The sequence below is a fragment of the Pygocentrus nattereri genome, chromosome 3 (assembly GCF_015220715.1).
Source record: "Pygocentrus nattereri isolate fPygNat1 chromosome 3, fPygNat1.pri, whole genome shotgun sequence".
Lineage (NCBI taxonomy): Eukaryota > Metazoa > Chordata > Actinopteri > Characiformes > Serrasalmidae > Pygocentrus > Pygocentrus nattereri.
This window is the reverse complement of record NC_051213.1, coordinates 25,646,656-25,665,650: the sequence shown is the minus strand read 5'-3', so window position 1 is coordinate 25,665,650 and position 18,995 is coordinate 25,646,656. Positions and strand designations below refer to the sequence as shown.

Genomic DNA, 18,995 nt, shown 5'->3' with positions numbered 1-18,995 from the left:
CCTTACCAACACATTCAAGTACAAAAGAAAAAAAAAAAAAAAACAAAAAAAAATTGTCCAGAATCATCAGATTAAAACTGACAAGAGATCCCTGTCCAGGCCTTCTCCTCCAACCCCCTCAGTCAGATCACACAGCCTCTGTGTCGCCATGGCAGTCACAGCATAAAAGCCTCCAATCAAATACTTTCAGGTGGTCGGATGCCAGACGACTTGTTTGCTCTTCTTCTTGATTGGTGGATTACTGGTTGCATTTGTCATTGTCTTTTTTTTTTTTTTTGCCTCATTAGCCATTTTCACTTTTTTACCATTTAACAACTAAACTGACTTCTTGTTCAGTTTCTTGCCTTTTTTCAGTACTAATTTGTTTTTAACGTATCCACGCTTCCTCTTGGCCGTCTACAGATTAGATAAATGAAGGCAACACATAGTTAAAACACAGAAGTGCAGATCACATTCACATTTCACATGATGAAACAAGAAAAGTATTTTCAAGCAATGCACACCTTTTTTGAGGTGTACTTCTGTTTGGCTGCAACATTGCGGAGCTTGTGGTCCAGAGCCTGCCGGTTCTCCTGCTTCTTCACTCTGTAGATGCGCACTAGCCAGTGCTCAGAGGTGAACGCCTCTTCCAGGTGCTTCAGGCGAATGTCCTTGTTGCCAATCTCTGCATTCCGCGTTCGGTCGAACCCGGGTGGGGTGCGGAAATCCAGCTGCAGAACAGATACAGAATATTAATGAGTCTATTCAACATAGATAAGAAAAATAAACAAGAGTACACTCCTGTATTGAGAAAAAAATGTAACATTTTATAAAGAAAAGAGGGGAAGACAGTCACCTGCATCTCCCCGAAGCGGTAGTAAGACATCTTGTACATGAGGCAGTTCAACAGGGTAGGAGAGCCAGCCTTGTCTACTCTAAACTCTCCCTGAGGAGTAAAGTAGTCGCTCTCCTGAACAAAACACAAAAACATCCGTCATGGGGCAGCACATTTCATTTGTTTATAAACCTGAAATGATAAAAACAGGCCCATAATGGCAAAGTAATGTTTAAACACAGCACAACTAACTCATTGATGGTTGAAATGCAAACATGCAGGCCTACCCGGATGTCTTTAGGATGCTCTCCCTCTGCAATGCGCACCATCCACAGGAACTTATTGATGTCGTCTCCTGAGTACCCAATCACTCCCCCAAAAATGATGAGGACATAATCCACATCCAGAGATTTCATAATCTCATATGCTGCACTCTCATTGGAGGACATTGCCTTGCCCACCTGCATGGTAAACAGATATTGAGCACTGCTATCCACAAAATGGCACTACTGAGGCATGCCTGAGATCACACCTGCTACAACTGAGGAGATGCTATAAAACAGTAATTTCATTGACGTATGAATCGTGAAACTGTCTTTTTCTTTGGCATTTAACTTCATCCATGGAATACCAGCAGGTGTCAGAATTAAACAGAATATTTGGGGAGTCAGTTAATGAGAAATCATTATTAACTTAGACATCAAAGTGTACAGCATACTGAAACTTATCATGAATTTCTGAAAGCCTCTGCTTTACTATTCTGTCTCAATCACTTGTTCCACAAAAACACATACTGTGCTTCTTTGTTTGACCAGTGATGTAATTGATGGCTCTTCTCACCAGTGCTATGTGACTGTTGTTCCATGTGTTGTTGTCCACTAGTGTAGTTCTGTTGGCCATGCCTGCTATCTGATAGCCATAGTCCCACCAAGACATGACCCGCGCATGTTCATCTGTATTCTGCCTCAGCCAATAATACGCCTCACGGAAATCATCCAGAATGTTCCTTGATCTGATTGAGAAAAGAAAGAAAAGAGTCATCAGCAGAGCTGGCAAGTGCACGAGTCCTCCTGCTCACATTTGTGTATACCCCAAGTGTTTGTGAGACTAAGGAGTGTATGCAAGTGACTTCTCACCCATCGTGGTTATATGATGCCAACACTACACTGGGGCTGGAATAGGCGTTGCTGGTGACCCAGGTGCAATGCACAGCAAACATCATCAGCAACATCAGCATTAACATGGTCACAATGCTCTTAATATTGGGCCCAAGTCCTTCCTCTGGTCTGTCTTGCTCTGACACATGCTTACGCACTTTTCCTGCCTGCAGTAAGCACATACAAACAGCACATCATGCCTGCAAAAACCAAATGACATGGAAAAGAATGCCTGCAAATAGGCGTGCATGAGGAGTTTCATTCCAAAATGTTTTAAATCCACAGGAAACCATTTAGGATAACTAGTTTTTGAAAAGAACAGCTCACATAATTAATTTCTCTATCATTAAACTGCTATTGTTCAAAATATAGCAGTGATTTCTTATAAAACACATTAAAGTGGTCTTTGTTAAAACCTCTTCAATTATAACCAAAAACCTGTACCCATTTTTGTTTTCACAAATTACACATATGTTAACAAATATACAATCACATTATGAATGGACAGAGTGACCATGTCAGTGGTGTGCAAGTTGCTAGCGCAGCTAGCATCTTTAATGTTTAAACACACTAGACTTCAAATACAGACTGCAGAATGAACTGGTCTTAAAACACAAAAAAAATTAAGTGTTATTAGTATCTGCCCCAACAAAGGCAGAAATTACTGGTTATCATCATTACCAATCCAAAAATGTCATATTCCTGCTTGGAAATAGGCTGAGGTCTGTAACGGGCACCCCATGATCCTTGACTTATTACCTTGTCGTAGAGATTTCCTGAGTTCCTCTTGTCATCCTCATCACTGCTGTCCTCAGCCGGCGGGTTCTCTCGCTTCATGTCGTCTCCCAGGTAGTGTTCAAACACACTGGAGAAAGCAATGGCTGAGAGCATGCACACCACTGGGGTCAAGGTCAGCATGAGACGCACCATCACGCCCGCAAAGTACACCGCACTGATGGCATAGAGTGCCACTAGAGGGCAGCAAAGAACAAAACAGAGTTCCAAATGGTGAGATTAGCCTGACATGCAGCATGAGTCCTCTGATCCCCCGGACAAGACAAAAAATTAAAAAAGGTATGAATTTGATCATCTTATGATCATCTTTATTCCTTAATACAGACATGGATTTTGCATCATTATTTAATACAAAGTACCAATAGAATTATAGGATTAAAAACCTGCTAGAGTCCTAATTAAAACTTATTTGCAGGGGTTGAGTGCCCCCTTTAGCTTGCATTAGACTTTCAGACAGCCGTCACGACACAATATGCTCTAAGGTCAAAACAGTAGACAGGGCTAAAACTGCTTTTACTGTGTTCTGTCCTGTGCCCTGTTTGCTGATGCAATAGCCTGTAAGCGAAGGGTCTTAATGCAAACAGGAAAACAGACGATCAATATGGTCAGTGCAGGCTGTATAAACTTTATGCTGTGTTTTTGAGTGTCTTCGGTCATACTGTCACCAATATGGATTTTGGTCTGCAGAAAGAGACCACAGGGTATACAGCACCAGTTTTACTGCTGGACCATTTGCACAAAAGAGAATAGGGGTTGAGGAAGATATGTAGAGCTCTCACCAAAAACCCGTTCATCATTGATGTTCTTGATGCAGAACCAGAGTCCTGCAGGGAAAGTGCACACAAGGATGTGAAGGTCAAAGAAGAAGGAGACCCAGGTGGTGGGCTGGTGTTCTGATACAGAGGCGATGATGGGAATGTGGATCTTGGCATACCTAAAGCATACAGAGTCAGGGAGATTTGGCTTAGAGAAATTTTCAGTAAACACGGTATAAAAGGTAGAGTAAGCTACAATACTATACATCTTCTGAACCCAGTGCTCAACCCTGGTCTTGGAGGCCCACAGCCCTACACTTTGTTTTCCCTGCTCCCAATACACCTGATCAGCTCATTAAAACCCCCTTAACAAGAAATAAAGTAAATATTAAAATATGCAGGGCCTCCAAGCCCAAGGTTGACAAACGGTGCCTTATCCTTCATTCTCAATTTTTCAGCAACAAAATATACCCAACACATAAGAAAAGGGGTCTTTTGAAGAACAGTTTTTTCCTTAACATAGAGGTGAGCATTTCAACCTCAAACTGCCTTAATGTATCAAACACTAAGATGCAGAGTCATCCTCAGGGAAAGGAGTGGAAACTTGGCTTAAGGAACAAAGCAAACTTGTGAAACAATAGGTTCTTTTTTTTGGACAAGCTGAACAGTGTGTCTAATATAGAGGAGGGGAAAACTGTTATTGCTATGTCCAAACTTGACCAGTGCTGTTCTCTCTCTGGTTCATACCACGTCCATTGGTTAGCAGATGTGAACCAGCAGACCTGATAATGCTGCTTTCAGTTTGGGCAAGCATCACTCTGATCATTATCTCCTGGCATGACCTTCTCTCTTTCTTCCCTGACTGCAGTGCAGAAGGCTGATTCTGCACAGTGAGGATTCAACAGTGCTGCCCATATTGCCCTCACCCCTGCAGAGACTGCTGTTTAGGGAAGTTACATGTTCATGAATTTTTCACAGCTGGAACATTTCCAGGGCAAAAAGGACAAATTCAGCCAGACAAATACTATTCCAGGGTTATGCGTGCCATGTATTTTATGCATGTCAACCAGTAATGACCAGAGAACTAGTGGTAGATCATATGGATCAAGCTCTAAAGGGTGTGGTATTGGACTGACTGCACTGCTGTGTAGGTCATGTAGAATTCAATACAGTGTCTGTTCTCACTGATAGTAGCCATATGTCAGAAACTAGTTAACCAGCTAAAACCACTGACAAAACTCAGAGGTAAGAACTAATAGCTGGTACACAGCACTTGACAATTAACTAAGGCTGTACAATGTATTGCTTGGTAATGTCAATATTGGCCTTCATAATACTGATACAGCATACTGACCTAATCAGGGATGGACATAAAAATCAAATTTGATGTTTAATTTGTAGGGGAATTCTATTTTTAATTACACACACACACACACACACACACACACACACACACACACACACACACACACACACACACACACACACACACACTGTTGTCAGAAGAAAACTTTCTAACTTTACAGGAGAGGGGAAAAAACCTACTTTACTTTTAATGTAGGTCAATGGAACGGAACTGAAATTTACCTTATAGTTTAAAAATAGCTACCAAATGTGATACACTATAAATTAAATCTATATGCATCTATAAGTAGACTAAAATGAAAAACTCAAATATCTTTAGTACAGCAGCACTTTGCACTGTCTGTAATGCAACACTCCACAGTGCTTCCCATCCAGTGTGAGGTAGCAGTTTTTAGACAGATGCAGCAGTCTTTCAATGTTACATTCTATGGACTAAAAAGGGCCCATTTCCAAAACACTTTGTAGTATAAAAAAAATCATTTGGTCCTCTAGAGACAGCATTAACTGTGATGCTCAAACTTGCATTTAGCTTTAGTATTACAGAAAACCAGTCTACCTTGGAAACTCTGACCAAACTAAGACAAAGTCTCTACATTGCCCTCTGGTGTAATACAGAGTGTGGACATCTCATGACTCAAATGAGATTTACTGTTAGAGAGAAGCTAAATTGTTTATTAAAACTAATTTACTATTCAATTTCAGACCATCAAGACTATTGAGTACGCAAAACTTCAGGATGATCACGTAACCCAACAAATGGGCAAAAAACAAACAAGTGTCAACTTACCCTGTGTCCCACAGTGAATAAAACCGGCCACTCCAAGGTGCAATGTAGCCTAAAATCACAAAATACACAACAGGAAGATAAAACACAAACAGAGCACCACAAACTCATTGTCAGTGTCTAAGAGGCTCAAGAGCTTGGACTCCTTCCAACAGGCTAATTCCTTGCCTATATCCAGCGCACTTTCAATTAATTTCCACCGCAAGGCTGCAATCAGTGTAAACGCAACACAAGAGAAACGAAAGGACAGCCCTAATGAGATCTCGAAGGCTTGTTGCAGGGATGGTGTGATTAATGAACGGCTGCTCAGGTTTGGGAACAGAAGGACTAGGAACACACCAGGAAGAGCAATGCTGAGAGAACAGGATCAAACAGTCTCTCTGTATCTAGGTTAAGAATGACTGGCTTGATCTGAGAGGATGAAGTACGTCTTATGCATGAAAACATGTGAAGCTATGCTGGATTTATCAGAGGCAGGGGAGAAAAGTATAGAGAAGGCATGTGCTGTGCTAGGCTATGATGCTGTGTTGCCATAGTTGCTGCAGTCTCACCTGTGTAGGTCAGATAAATGACTGTAAGGAAGACCACCCCAGCAGCCAGAGACACTCCAAGGAAGAAAAGGGTCTGGAACTCCTGCTTTGTCAGCCTGTCCTTGAGATACTGCAAGAAGGCATAGGCCTGCAGCAGTGCAAATACACCTGCAGAGACAAGCGTACACCCATGGTTTAGTAACTTCATGTGCAACCAACTTCATGTTGGTTGTTCCATTCTGCTGACCTTACATGTCATTTTTCTCTCTCTAAAATGTGGCCAACAGTGTGGAAGGGCAACTTCTAGCAGTCTAGTAAAAGCTTTATAAAGAACCTATCTTACCTGCTGCAGCCATGTGCTCACTTGTCCTTATAGGCTGGAAGCCCACAAATGGGATCTGCATGGATAACACCAAGCCCACTATATAAAATGTGCTGTATGCTGAAAGAGACACAAAAGCACAGGGATATAAACACAAACTTACCAAAACACGTTAGAGCTTTAATCAGGCCTGAGAACCTCTTTTCGGAGCTTGACTCAATTCAAACAACATTATCAAATCAAACCCAAACCCTGAGTCCAAACCTAAGCCTTTGGTCCAAAACTGACTCAAAGTTAATCATGACCCAAGTTCAAAGTAAAATTAATGATGGCGGCAGTTAACTTACTATGCACTGTCAAATACAGGCATCATTAAATTAAATCAAATTAAAAAGGTTACATTATTATGCCGTGGTGATCTGGATATGACAAATGTTACAATCACTTTCATTCACAGACCTTTTTCCAGCTGGTGTATTTATACCTATTCTTCTGCATAGTTCAGAATTTCTAGGTCACTTGAAGCCAATGCAACAAAAAAGAAAGGGGGAAAAAAAAAAAAAAAAAAAAACTACTCCCTCAACAATAAGCATATATAACTAGAGAGGATTCAAATGATCTTTGACTAAATTCAAAATCACTACTCAGAACAAGCCCAGACCACAATTGCGGGTCACCCACAAAGACATAGTGTAATGACAAATTCCCTCTTACTATTTTTGTACATAAAACATTACATACAACTATATGTTTGGCTAAAGAAATTAAATACTTGGCTGTACTAAACTACATTCCTGAATTGATTCACATTTAATTTACCTCGCACCCATTTTCCCTGTCTGGGACCAAATTCTTTCAACAACATGAGTAATTCTAGCATGCCAAAAAATAAAACCTGGGGAAATGCTGGGTAAAATCTGTAATAAGTAAAATACAGGCTATGAAAACCCAAAATGTGAAATATGAACCAGACCAAAGCTTGACAGTGGCTGAGAAATGATGTCTGAATCCAGCATGAACAGTGGGGTCTTGTGTAGTTTAGGGTGAATTTTTCAAGCTCTAGAACTTGTACAAATACAAAATTGCAGAACATTTCTATGACTCATTGACTAGTGAAGAACTTTTATTCATCCCATTCCAATTTAGTGCTTGATCTCCATTTCAGTGTAGGATAGGAGAAGGAAGCAGGAGTGAGTGGAGCAAATGAGAGTGAGCCAAGCAGGCCCTGTGCAGTGAGGCAGGGCCTAAGCACACTCTGAATCATCTATAAACTAAGCTGCACTGCTCCCATCAGAACCAAGGCTCAGGAAGAGAGAGAGGAAAACCACAATATCAGACTCAAATGCAAATCTGTCTTACAGTCTCCAGAATTATGCATGGAAATGTTCAGATGTGTTGATCCTATTTGGAGAGGGTAGCGTCACAAACTACATTTTAGTCATTATGCCAGCATACGCGACAGCCAAAGCTTCAATCACCCATAACTCTCAAACCAATCATACCGTTAAGAGTGAAAAGATGTGTCAGAATTAAGTGAATATGAATAATTTGCAGAAAGGCAAACTTAAAAAAAGTACTTTATATAAGAGCTCTCCAGATTACTTCAGGAGGCCAATGCATAATGTAGCAATTCCAACCTGCATATTTAATTTGTGACAGAATAAAGGCCTGATGAAAAGAAGAAAAACTGTCCATCCATCAATGCCAAATTAAGAGTTATTTTCCAATTTTTTTGGCTAAACTGAGTCGTCATCATCATGATGCAAAACAAAACCAAGGAATCAATGTCACAATGTTAATCATAAAGCAACTGGAAAACAGATGTTGCATTTGACTGACAGTTCAAGACAGCCTGAAGGCTGGACTCCTGCCAGACACAGGTGGTTTATGCATCTATCAGGAATGAGGTACAAAAGTAAGCATGTCATGTGTATGCAAGTGTGAGGGAGCAAGGCAGTGATAAAGCTGTGTTGGGTTTGCGGGGAGGCGGGAGGTGACTGGAAGGGGATGAGTGAGCAGAGCTTTGGCTACCCCAGCTGTCAGCGTTGGATTTGAATCCATTAAAGCAAAACGAGACCACCTTCATCTCCACAGCTGCTACATTTACAGGAATTGTACAAGCTTTTCTCTAACCCCCATAGCCACTGATATACAACCACATCTAAGCTCTTAGCTGTAACATCCCAACATCGAGACAATAACTATAATGCTATCCGGAGCCAGTTTCAAGCAAGGAGAGATGAATGAGAAGCCTCTAATTCCCTTAGCATTGTCTCTCTCTGTCTGAATATGAAAAGCATAGTGTCAGCCTCAAAAAGCAGGGTTAGAAAATACACATATATACATAAAACATGCATATATCTAATGGGCAATTATAGTGACATTCAAGGGCAGTTTACAAATACACAAGGGCATGCACAAATTGGGGCACTTCACAAAATCTTCAAAAGTAACAATATTTTATATTACACTGACAGAGCACTAATTAACAATTAAAATGCAGTGTAAAGACTAAATATCCTTTCCAATTTATTTGAAAAGAAACACAGGCTTCATGGCAGTTAATGCTCTTGGATGCCATGTGCAGCAGCTTCTTGTATATTGAGTAGTCCATTTTATCTGTAACTCAGCGATTCTCAAATCACTCCTCAGGGTTCCCAGACTGTGCACATTTTTGCTGCATTCCTATGCGGGATAGGTTAAGGAGCAACAATGTGTACCCACAAGGAGCCCTGGAGACTGGTTTGAGAACCACTGCTATGAATGAACATGCCTATGCAGTCAAGATTGGAGGCACTGAGCTACATGTTTCATGTTGTACATGTGTAAGAATGACACATTTATTCACAATGATTTATTACATTCAGGAAGTCAATATTTAAGGAGCAAACGCATTGTGGCAGTGATGCGTGTTTTCCCCTGGTTCATTTCTGACTGTCCAAAAGCAAGAGTTAACAAACTTTGTAAAATCACCCATGACCTCAGAGCCGCCGAGATGCTCTTTAATGTAATCGGTATAATTTATTAGCAAGCTGAACAGCAGAGCTGTGTAACTGATGCTCCACGGAGAGCCAGATGCAGCACCTGTGCTGTGGGACACAGCGTTTTGGAGTGTTTCTGGATAGAACTAATGCCCAGCATCCATCACAGGGCCCATTTCCGGCTGCAGCAGCTGGGCCAGTGCTCCAAGGAGCCCTGAGGAAAGGGCTAATAAAAGTCTTAACAGAATTAGCAGCATGGAGCACCGTGGTCCTGCTCCTCCATCAGAAAACTGCTGCAGGGCCCACACACACAACCTTCAATTATTCACTTACTTCAAACCCATGCAATCCATCATAAAACAAGGGGGGGGGGGGGGGGGGGGGGGGGGGGGACACCCCAACCCCCTCCCAAAAAAAAAAAAAAAAAAAAAAGCCCAAAAAATGACATTTGCTCTTCAAAAAATATTCCTCAGCTCCACTATTGGGAAGGTTACCATCAAAGTTGAAAGCTCCATTGTTATTCATGCTAGCACTAGATTTAATTGAGGCAGTTAGGATGTGTTCTGCTGGTAAAAGACTTTTTAAGGATGTGGATTAGGGAGCTTTGTTTTCCTACATGAAAGCTGCAGCAGGCCTCAGATCAGGTAGAGTTTATCTGATTGGTTGTGAGAGGCAGAGAAGAGTAGGTGGAATAAATTTGCCATTAAAAAGCACCATCTCCACTAAATGTGGCTGTCCCTGCTGGGCAGCCCCCTGTAAAACAAAACGCTACAGAGAATGCAACAAGAAGCCCTGTGCTCTGTATTCACAGGTGTACTTGTGCGGATGCATGTTTGTATGAAATCAAATAAAAAGAAAAAGAGCAAGGCAAGACTGAAAATCAAAACCAGGGTTTGTGTGAGGCACGAGTAGGTGGTGGTGTCTGTGCCTCATAAAGGACAAACACAAACACACTGATAGCTGACATTGACTCACCAATATACAGCCTCCTGCTGTAACGCTGCATGAGGAGCAGCACAAACACATGTAGAGGGATCAGGTTGATGATGAAGACGTAGCCTCCCCATGCAGACACCTGTAACACACAAACACAAAGCCAATAATTCAGTCAAAGGAAAGCATTTATAGGTCGTTTGAGTTGTTCTCTGCTTGTCGACCGTTCTCCAGAATGAGTAGGTGTCAAAGCCCATTTGGGAAATGAAGGCTCAGCTTGTTATTCTGCCACAAACATGTTTAGAAAGTTAGACACAAAAGGAGGACTGGGGTAGAACTGCAGGATACCATTATTAATGAGCACTGCCTGTCTCCGGAGGAAAGGCTCTTAGGGCTCATACGACTCATGTTCATTAATGCCACCAGTCGGTGTTGCCCTCCTGAGTCCTGTGTGACGGATGGCACCGTTTTTTCATTTATTTACTTTACATATTTTCTTAATGAGATTGGAGAGGGAGAACACACGCACATCTACCACCTGAGCAATGAGACAATTATGAGCTACAACACACAACTCACAAATATGTAGTGCTGAAAATCCCCAAACACATGCTTGCATACTCAAACAAACACATACACGATTTTAGAATCAACCTTCCTCAGTCTCTCTCTCACAGCATAATGAAATGCACTGTCAACCAGAGAAATGCATGGTACATTAAAGTAAAGGAGGTAAAACTCAGTGAAAACATTAAAGCAGAACACCCACCATGTAGAAGTAGGACAGGCAGCAGCCGATCGTCCAGAAGACTGAGCCTGTCTTAACAGACTTCACCTGAAAGAGACAGGATGGATACTTTATTAATTGTGTCTGACTGAAAATAGCACACAGTCACAGCATAAGAAGGTAACAGCCTAGCTGAATGCATGTGATTGATTAGGGCACTTAAACCACTGTATCTCCCTTTAGTTGTTCTTTAACACCTTTGAGTACTGTAGGGTGATCAAGATCAAGAAATCTTCCCTTAATGTAGTGGACATAATATTGAATGGATGGCATTAAATGCAGTCATCAGCAATGGGTCAATGAGGTGAGACACCGTACGTTACCCAGGAATTAGCCAAAATACGAGATACGTGTTCCATTTAGCCAAAATATTTTATTGTCGGATTGAGTACAGCAGGATCTCGTTTTGATTTTGTCTGCCAGGAGAAAGCCTCTCAAATTAGTGGCGGTAGCCACTTCACAAAACGAAGACATCTACCCAAATTTCAATGACCTGGACTCTGATGAACTTTTTTTTTTTTTTTGGGTAAATACACACATTTGAAAGTGCCTAAAACACATTCTAAAAGGTTGGCAGGACCATATTTATCTCTATGTTACATCATCTTTCCTTTTACCAACACAATCAACTGAAGACACCAACTGGTCCAATTGTTTTGAAATTTATATTTCATGTTTTATATTTATGGTGCAGCAAGAGTAGGGTGTCATCAGGGAGTGGTAAGGTTGGTTGACTGATTTGCATACAGTGACGTATCATGGTACTTTGGTATGAAGACGTCATCCGCGCCTATAGCAGATTTGAACCAGATGGGCGCTACTGAGGCAGAACTGACCACAACAAAAATGATATTTTTACTGTTTGGAAATATAACTAATTGAAGTAACTGGAATCCTAGCGATCTCTTGATGTTGCTGGATTACTCACAGATGCATTTTTAACAAAACAGCAAGCCTTGAAACATGCATGCCCATAAAGAACTAGATCTCCTGGATGCTCTTGTCATATCCAAGCATGACTATCACCTTTTAATGATGATTCTCAAACATTTAACAACATTCCTAGTATTAACTTGCCTATCAACATTTACGCAATGTGTTGCATGTGTACGTTTACAAATAACAATAAATTGACATGGTAAAATAAACACTTTGTACTATTTTTGCTCAAATACAGCTCAAAGTGGATTTAAGAAACACTGCTTTCTGTTTTATTTGCATTTTACATACTGTCCTTTTTTGTTGTTTTAAGAATTAAAGTTTATATTAGACATGAACCACTTTTTACACCCTTACAAAAATGAACCAAAAAAATCAATCAATTAATCAATCAATGTTTTTCATTTTGTACCCACAAATATCTTCCATCAAGGATAACTGTTTTACTTAAGGCAACTGAAACCCAAGATTAGTCGTACTAAGAAAACCATTTCTCAAACTCTCAAGATTCCCTTTTTGAATTAAATTTGACTATTCTATCAGATATATTCTACATTCTATCTATATTTGACTAAAATGCTACAAAAAAATGAATGAAGCTACTCTAGTAGGGCTTATTTGAAAGCAGTAGTTCAATTTATTTGCGGCCTAGTGATCAAGGCTCATCAAGTGCATATTCTAACTGCAGATCTAACACTGAACAGAAAAGCCTCCAATGCATGTCAGAGTTTGTTCAACATTTCTGACAACATATCCAAGAGAAAAGACAAGGGTGATATGGGTTGTGGTACTATTTTTTGCTCAATATATAGTGTATAATCATACCTAAAGGTCAAGTATACTTTTAGCAGAAAACAACAATTTTCCAATAAATTAGGGAGGTTAGTTACTCCATCAGGAACTTAAGAGTTTTACAGACAGATAAAAAGACGCAGGTTAAAAGATGGAGGAGAGTGAACAGTGTGGCAGCCATGGATGGATGAGAATGAGAGGTAGAGAAAGGCACACAGATGAATAGAGCATGAAAGTCAAAGTGCAGCAGTGCTTTCACTTTGGCTTACCCAGAGGTAGTAGGTGAACTGCAGGGCAAAGATAGCGATGCCCTCATTGTCAAAGGAGCCAGCGACGGAGCGGGAGATGTAGCCAGGCACTATAGCAATAAAACACGCAGCCAGAAGCCCAGCTCCCTGATTCCACAGCTCCCGTGTCAGCAGGAAGGTAGAGATGGCGGTCAAGCCACTGAAGATCGGAGCCAGGAACACGCACACGTCACGGATGTGCACAGTCACATTCAGGAGGTTCAGCAGGTAGTGGATTAGACCTGCTGTCACCATCAGCCCAGGGTAAACCTGGAGAAAGACATCAATGGAAATAATTTAGCACAAAAAATTTAAGCGGCTACCCATTCACTAAATCTGCTAATTTTAGCTTCTGATGCTAATCTGCCAACTAAATAACTTATGGGAAAGTGTTTATATACACAAATCACATGTGTAGAAAAGGCTGTAAATCTTCCTCAGAAAGCATTTTTAAAAATAGTAAAAAGTATCTAATTTAGTATGCAGCAAACACGCAGAATGAACAAATTATGAACAGACAGCTAGTGGTGATGCTATCTGGATAAATAACTGCAAAAATTAGTCAATTTGAAAATTTGAAAATTTGAACTTGAGACTGATGTTCAGAAACAACCTCTGGTTACTAACCTGGTCCTAGAGGCACAACGCCCTGCACAATTCAGTTTCCTATTTTTGTGTGCCTGCTCTTTGGATCAGTAAGGGGTTGTTAATGAAGCAATTTATTGGATCAGGGTTGGGTGCAGGAAGGAAAAATAAATAAATAAATAAATAAATAAATAAATAAATAGCTAGCTAGCTAGCTAGCTAGCTAAAAATGTGCAGGACAAATGTGCCTCCAGGACCAGGGCTGGGAAACACTGGACTAGTCCACACACAACAACGCTCAAATGATTAACATTATGCTTCGGTACCGTGCAATCAACTGCACAAGGACCATAAATCTTCAATTTATTAAGATTAATACTTTAGACTGCATTATATATGGCTTTTCAATTAAAATGTCATTATAATTCTTCAGGTTTGCAGATTTGGGGAAGATTAAATGTTATGTCTTCAACAGCTGGCAAATGTTCAGCAGAGAATGCAATGCAAACCTACAGAAATTTGGTTTATTACCTTGAAAGCTGTACTTGTGTGATCTTTTACATTTTCAAACAACTTAGATGTAAAGGGGCACTCAAGACCTGTTTGAAAATACCCAGAACGAGCATAAGCTAATGAGGCCTTCACTGCTGCTTGCTTGACAGCTCAGCTATCCCCATGCTTACCTGAATCGACGAATTAGCGAAGTAGAAATAAATAATGTAAGCCAAATGCAAGGTTCTACAATCTAAAAACTATACTGTAGCTGAATTATTCTCTAATCAGCACCCCCCCCTTTCAATTCCTACAACTGCTCTCCATGATTAGCCAACATTTGTATTAGCCAACATTTGCCTTTAAAATTTTCTAGAAGCCCAGCAAGGTAGTAACACTTTATAACTACAGTAAATGAGGCTGAAAAGAGGAAAATGAATGCAAGCTTTATCTGCCAGACCCCTTGCAACATTAAATAAAAATAGTATTGCTAAAGCATCTGCAAGAATGACTTCAATGCAGAACTGTGGCATAGACAAAAAAAAAAAAAAAAAACAAAGAAAAAGCTTGAGGACGATGTGCTTCTTTATCTGTTCCTTCAGTTCTGCTTCTCTCCTCCCTTATCCTTAGCTTTGCAGCCTGCAGGCCCTGCTGCAAATGAATGGCCGTATAACGTCTGCTCTAACTGTCCAGATGCTTGGCTCTGTCTGCTCCAGCCCCCTACAGCTCCCACACAAGAGCTGTCAAGCAGTGAAAAAGCTCACTGCAGAGCGCTATCAAAGCCTACCATAGCCGAGAGGGCCAGCTCGTTAGCTTAGCCGTGCTACACTAACGTCATGCTCTGGATGTGAACACAGCAACTGAGAGGGGAAGCGTGTCAAGTCGAAGGCTTAGCCATACTGAGGGAGCCCTAAATATGCCTTCTGAAACAGTTCTAAAGGCAGCATTTTCTCTGTTGTGTCTGCAAACTGCAGCTGATCCTTCATCCTCTCTAACGCGCCCGTGAAGTTTCTGGCTGGAAGGGCAAAGTGTGAGCTTCAGCAGGCAGCTATTCTTGAGCTTTGTTGACTGCTAGGTCACAGAAGGGCAAAACCAGAACCTTATTTCACTAACTGCATTACACGTTCATAGTAATCAAAGGTGGTTTAAGGAGTCATAGCAATATGTATACAACTCACAGGCACAAGGCAGCCACCTAAGCCTACATCTACCTACTAGCCTGAGGCCTGATGTGTTTTGGCATAATAAAGGAATACAAGATTATTGACTGATGACTAAACCAACAAGAACTGCAGGGCATTCTTATAGTTTCCCAAAATATAACAATTTCAATATCTTTATCAAGGCCTACATAATGAGCGCTTAATCCAAAACTCAAGCCAAGGTCCACCTGCATTTAAGGCTTGGTTGTATGCTTCACAACTGACTTATTACTTAATTTTGCTATTCCACTGACATCTCAGCAAAACCATCTAACTGTTGATAAATTAGAAAACAGTCTTCCTGATAACATCTACCCAAGGCATCATGCGAGCAACGTGTGAAGAGTCTCAGACACACATGGTGATGGAGATGGAGAGGAAGACAGACAGAACAGCACAGCCCAAGTTCAGTACAGCATGAGTATTCAAGAATTTGAGCATCCTTACCGTGCCACCCACAATCCTGCCAAGTGGGTACCAAGCCCTTTCATCAAACCAGTTCAGGAATTCATAAAAGCCATTAGTACTGAGGTGATGAGTTGATCTGTAGTTGAACCTAAAAGTTGAGACACAGAATTACAGGAGGTTGGCGGCAGGGGTAAAAAAGCAAAACAAAACAAACAAACAAAACACATTTAAATGAAATGTATATCTGCAATTCAGTCAAAAAGAGAGGCAATCTAGTCATATAAAGAACTAAGCATGTCCCATGAGATGTCTCTCTTTTTGACACATGGACATTTCAGTATTCGATCTTCTATTAAACAGTGTGTAGAGATAAATGTCATGGAACAACAACAAAAAAAAAATATATATACAAATTTGACTTTGCAATCATTTGCTTAAAAAGAAGAATGAACCAAGAGGTCTTTTCTTTTGAAAAAATTATGTACACCCCTGGCTTCAGTAACTGGTCCTGCACCCTCCTTTGCCGAAACACCTTCATGTAGGTGTTTCCTATAACTGTCTACCCATTTTTGACCATTCCTCCATGCAAAGTTTTTTCAACTGTGCAATGTTTGAGAGGTTTCTTGAAGGTACAGCCCCTTTAAAATCCCACCACAGCATCCCATTGGATTCAGATCTGGGCTTTGACTTCTTTTGAGGCATTACTGCATTGATTTACTTTATGTTTGGGATCATTATCTTGTTAGAAGTAGAAGGTCCATGTCTTTAGTATCCTTTCCCCTATCCTATTTTTTTTTTTTATACAGACCATATCACATTCTCCCCAAACACTCTCCGCTATGAAAGAAAACTGAGGCGATTCTAGGACTGCAAGTTGGCCAGGCCCTGAGGCAGCAAGGCAGCCCCAAACCATTACATTTCCACCAACATGCTTTATAGTTATGAAACTTCTGATCAAATGCAGTCTTTGATTTTTGACAAACATGGCTTCTGGTACTGTGCCAAACAACTATTTTTGACTCATATTTCCAAAGCACATTGTTCCACAAGTCCTGGTTCTTGCCTAGATATTCATTAGCAAACTTGCCCCAATATTCCTTTTAGACAGCAAAGGCTTCCTCCTGACACACCTCCCATATGTATGTCAAATCTCTACGGTCATTTTCCAATGGCAGTTGCATACACTTTTACATCAACTATGGCAAGAGCTTCCTGCAGATACAGTGATGAAATTTTGGAGTTCTTAGAGACTTCTTTCAGCGTCTCTTGGTCTGTTCTTGTAACTTTGCTGGGGCAGCCTGTCCTGGACAAATTGGCAGCGATTTTAAATCTTCTCCACTTGTAGATCATCTTCCTGACGAAGGAATGACACTTTTTAAACCACACTGTTAGAAATAAAAGCTACCGTGCAGATACATTTCTTGTTCATCAAGGTACAAACAAAGTAAATGTACTCTCAAAAGGTACAACAGTGATTTTACATTCCAGTTGTGTGCCTCTATATAAGGTTTTCCCAGGTGGAAAGTATTTGTACATTTTCATATTAATGTTTTAAAACAGAACAATGAAATTAAATACCTAGACACAAGACAGGATGTGTGAATTCAATACAACATAATTTCAATAGATTATTAGGGTATCACCCGAGTGACAGTTTCACACCTTTACTTCTGAGAGTGCACTTCCCAAATTGATATGCATCTACAACTTTCTGAATGTCTCGGAGAACTCTCTTGATCTAGACATGATGGCACATGCTCCAATAATAAAGAACAAACCTGACGTTTAAGACAAGATGTTCGATAACAATGCTTTGATCATTAACACAGATTGAGGGCACTATGTGTTTGACGTACTGATATGTATAAGAGGGTATTTTTTCCACATTAAAAAAAAAACTGAATTACTATTTCAATTATATAAAGGATGATAATGTTACCTGTACCAGCACAACATAACTGCCGATAAATATCACATCCATCAACACAGATTAAAATAAAGACTTGATATCTGTATTTCCAAATATGTTGACAAAGTCTACATTTTTCATGGAGTGTACTTCATATAATTTCCCCAGTAGCTGAAAACAATTAGGCGAAGCACCTCTCTAGCGAAATAACAGGTCATTTGCATCTTCAGCAACTGGGACACAATCAGAACAGAAATTCATTTCGCTAAGCTGTCCTTCTTTCTGCAATCTGTGTCTACTTGGTTGACCTGGACCATTTCCAAAAAAAAAGCTTTCAAAGAACAATCACAAAGGTTTTGAACAGGATAACAATGAACTGTGACAGATTCAAAAGGAGCTCAAAAAACAAAGTTTGGCCTCTAAATTTAACAAGAGAAGGTAGCTAACTAAGCCTACGTCCTCTGACCAGCCGAACGTCTGATGTGGTTCCCTACTACACAACAGAAAGGAATACAAGCATAGCAATAGCAATAAAGAGCTACAGAAGTTGGATAGGTTTTTCAAAAGTAAACCATTTCAAAAGCTATGAGAACTTAAAAACAAAACTATAGCCTTTTCTGGATGATTAAGCCAGTGGGTCTCAATCCTGGTCCTGAAATACCACTGATCTGCATGTTGTAATGTTTTCCCTGCTCCAACACAGCTAGTTCACTTTAAAAAAATGCTTGTTAATTAGTTGCATTGATGTTTCAATTTCCCAAGGATTATTTGTTGAATATATTGTTAGCCACTTTATATGTTTTAACATGAACCATGCATGCCAGTTAAGTAAATAGCATACTTTCTTTGGATATTCATAAATACTAGAACAGCACAACACAACATCCCTAACACCCTGATCTCCCCAACACCCTCCTATCCACCCCACTAGTACTCTCCCCAGATTTATTTCAGACCTGTGGCATCAGGTGTGTTGCCAGCAGGTAATAATCTAAAATATGAAGAGCAGTGGAACTCTTGTACCAGGATAGGCCAACTCTGAAAAAGGTTACTCATGTATACAAAATCCAGCACACTGAAGAACCGTTCCACACATCTCAGGCATGGATATTGCAGTTTCACATCTTCCAGACAAAAAAAGGCCGACAGATTCTTTAT

General features: G+C 40.4%; 1 protein-coding gene across 1 annotated transcript in view; it reads right to left on the bottom strand.

Annotated features, from left to right (window-relative positions):
• Positions 1 to 230: 230 nt before the first annotated feature.
• The window catches only part of stt3b (STT3 oligosaccharyltransferase complex catalytic subunit B), a 36,217-nt gene continuing 17,452 nt past the window's right edge, over positions 231 to 18,995 (bottom strand). The window contains exons 2-16 of the mRNA XM_017709176.2: positions 15,968 to 16,076; positions 13,224 to 13,511; positions 11,206 to 11,271; positions 10,479 to 10,578; positions 6,544 to 6,642; positions 6,222 to 6,368; positions 5,674 to 5,722; positions 3,546 to 3,700; positions 2,731 to 2,942; positions 1,951 to 2,138; positions 1,655 to 1,826; positions 1,102 to 1,275; positions 836 to 949; positions 504 to 710; positions 231 to 396 (exon numbers count right to left, since the gene is read on the bottom strand). Coding sequence (XP_017564665.1) covers positions 316 to 396; positions 504 to 710; positions 836 to 949; positions 1,102 to 1,275; positions 1,655 to 1,826; positions 1,951 to 2,138; positions 2,731 to 2,942; positions 3,546 to 3,700; positions 5,674 to 5,722; positions 6,222 to 6,368; positions 6,544 to 6,642; positions 10,479 to 10,578; positions 11,206 to 11,271; positions 13,224 to 13,511; positions 15,968 to 16,076 — 2,161 coding nt within the window. The 3' untranslated portion in view covers positions 231 to 315. The remainder of the gene's footprint in view (positions 397 to 503; positions 711 to 835; positions 950 to 1,101; positions 1,276 to 1,654; positions 1,827 to 1,950; positions 2,139 to 2,730; positions 2,943 to 3,545; positions 3,701 to 5,673; positions 5,723 to 6,221; positions 6,369 to 6,543; positions 6,643 to 10,478; positions 10,579 to 11,205; positions 11,272 to 13,223; positions 13,512 to 15,967; positions 16,077 to 18,995) is intronic.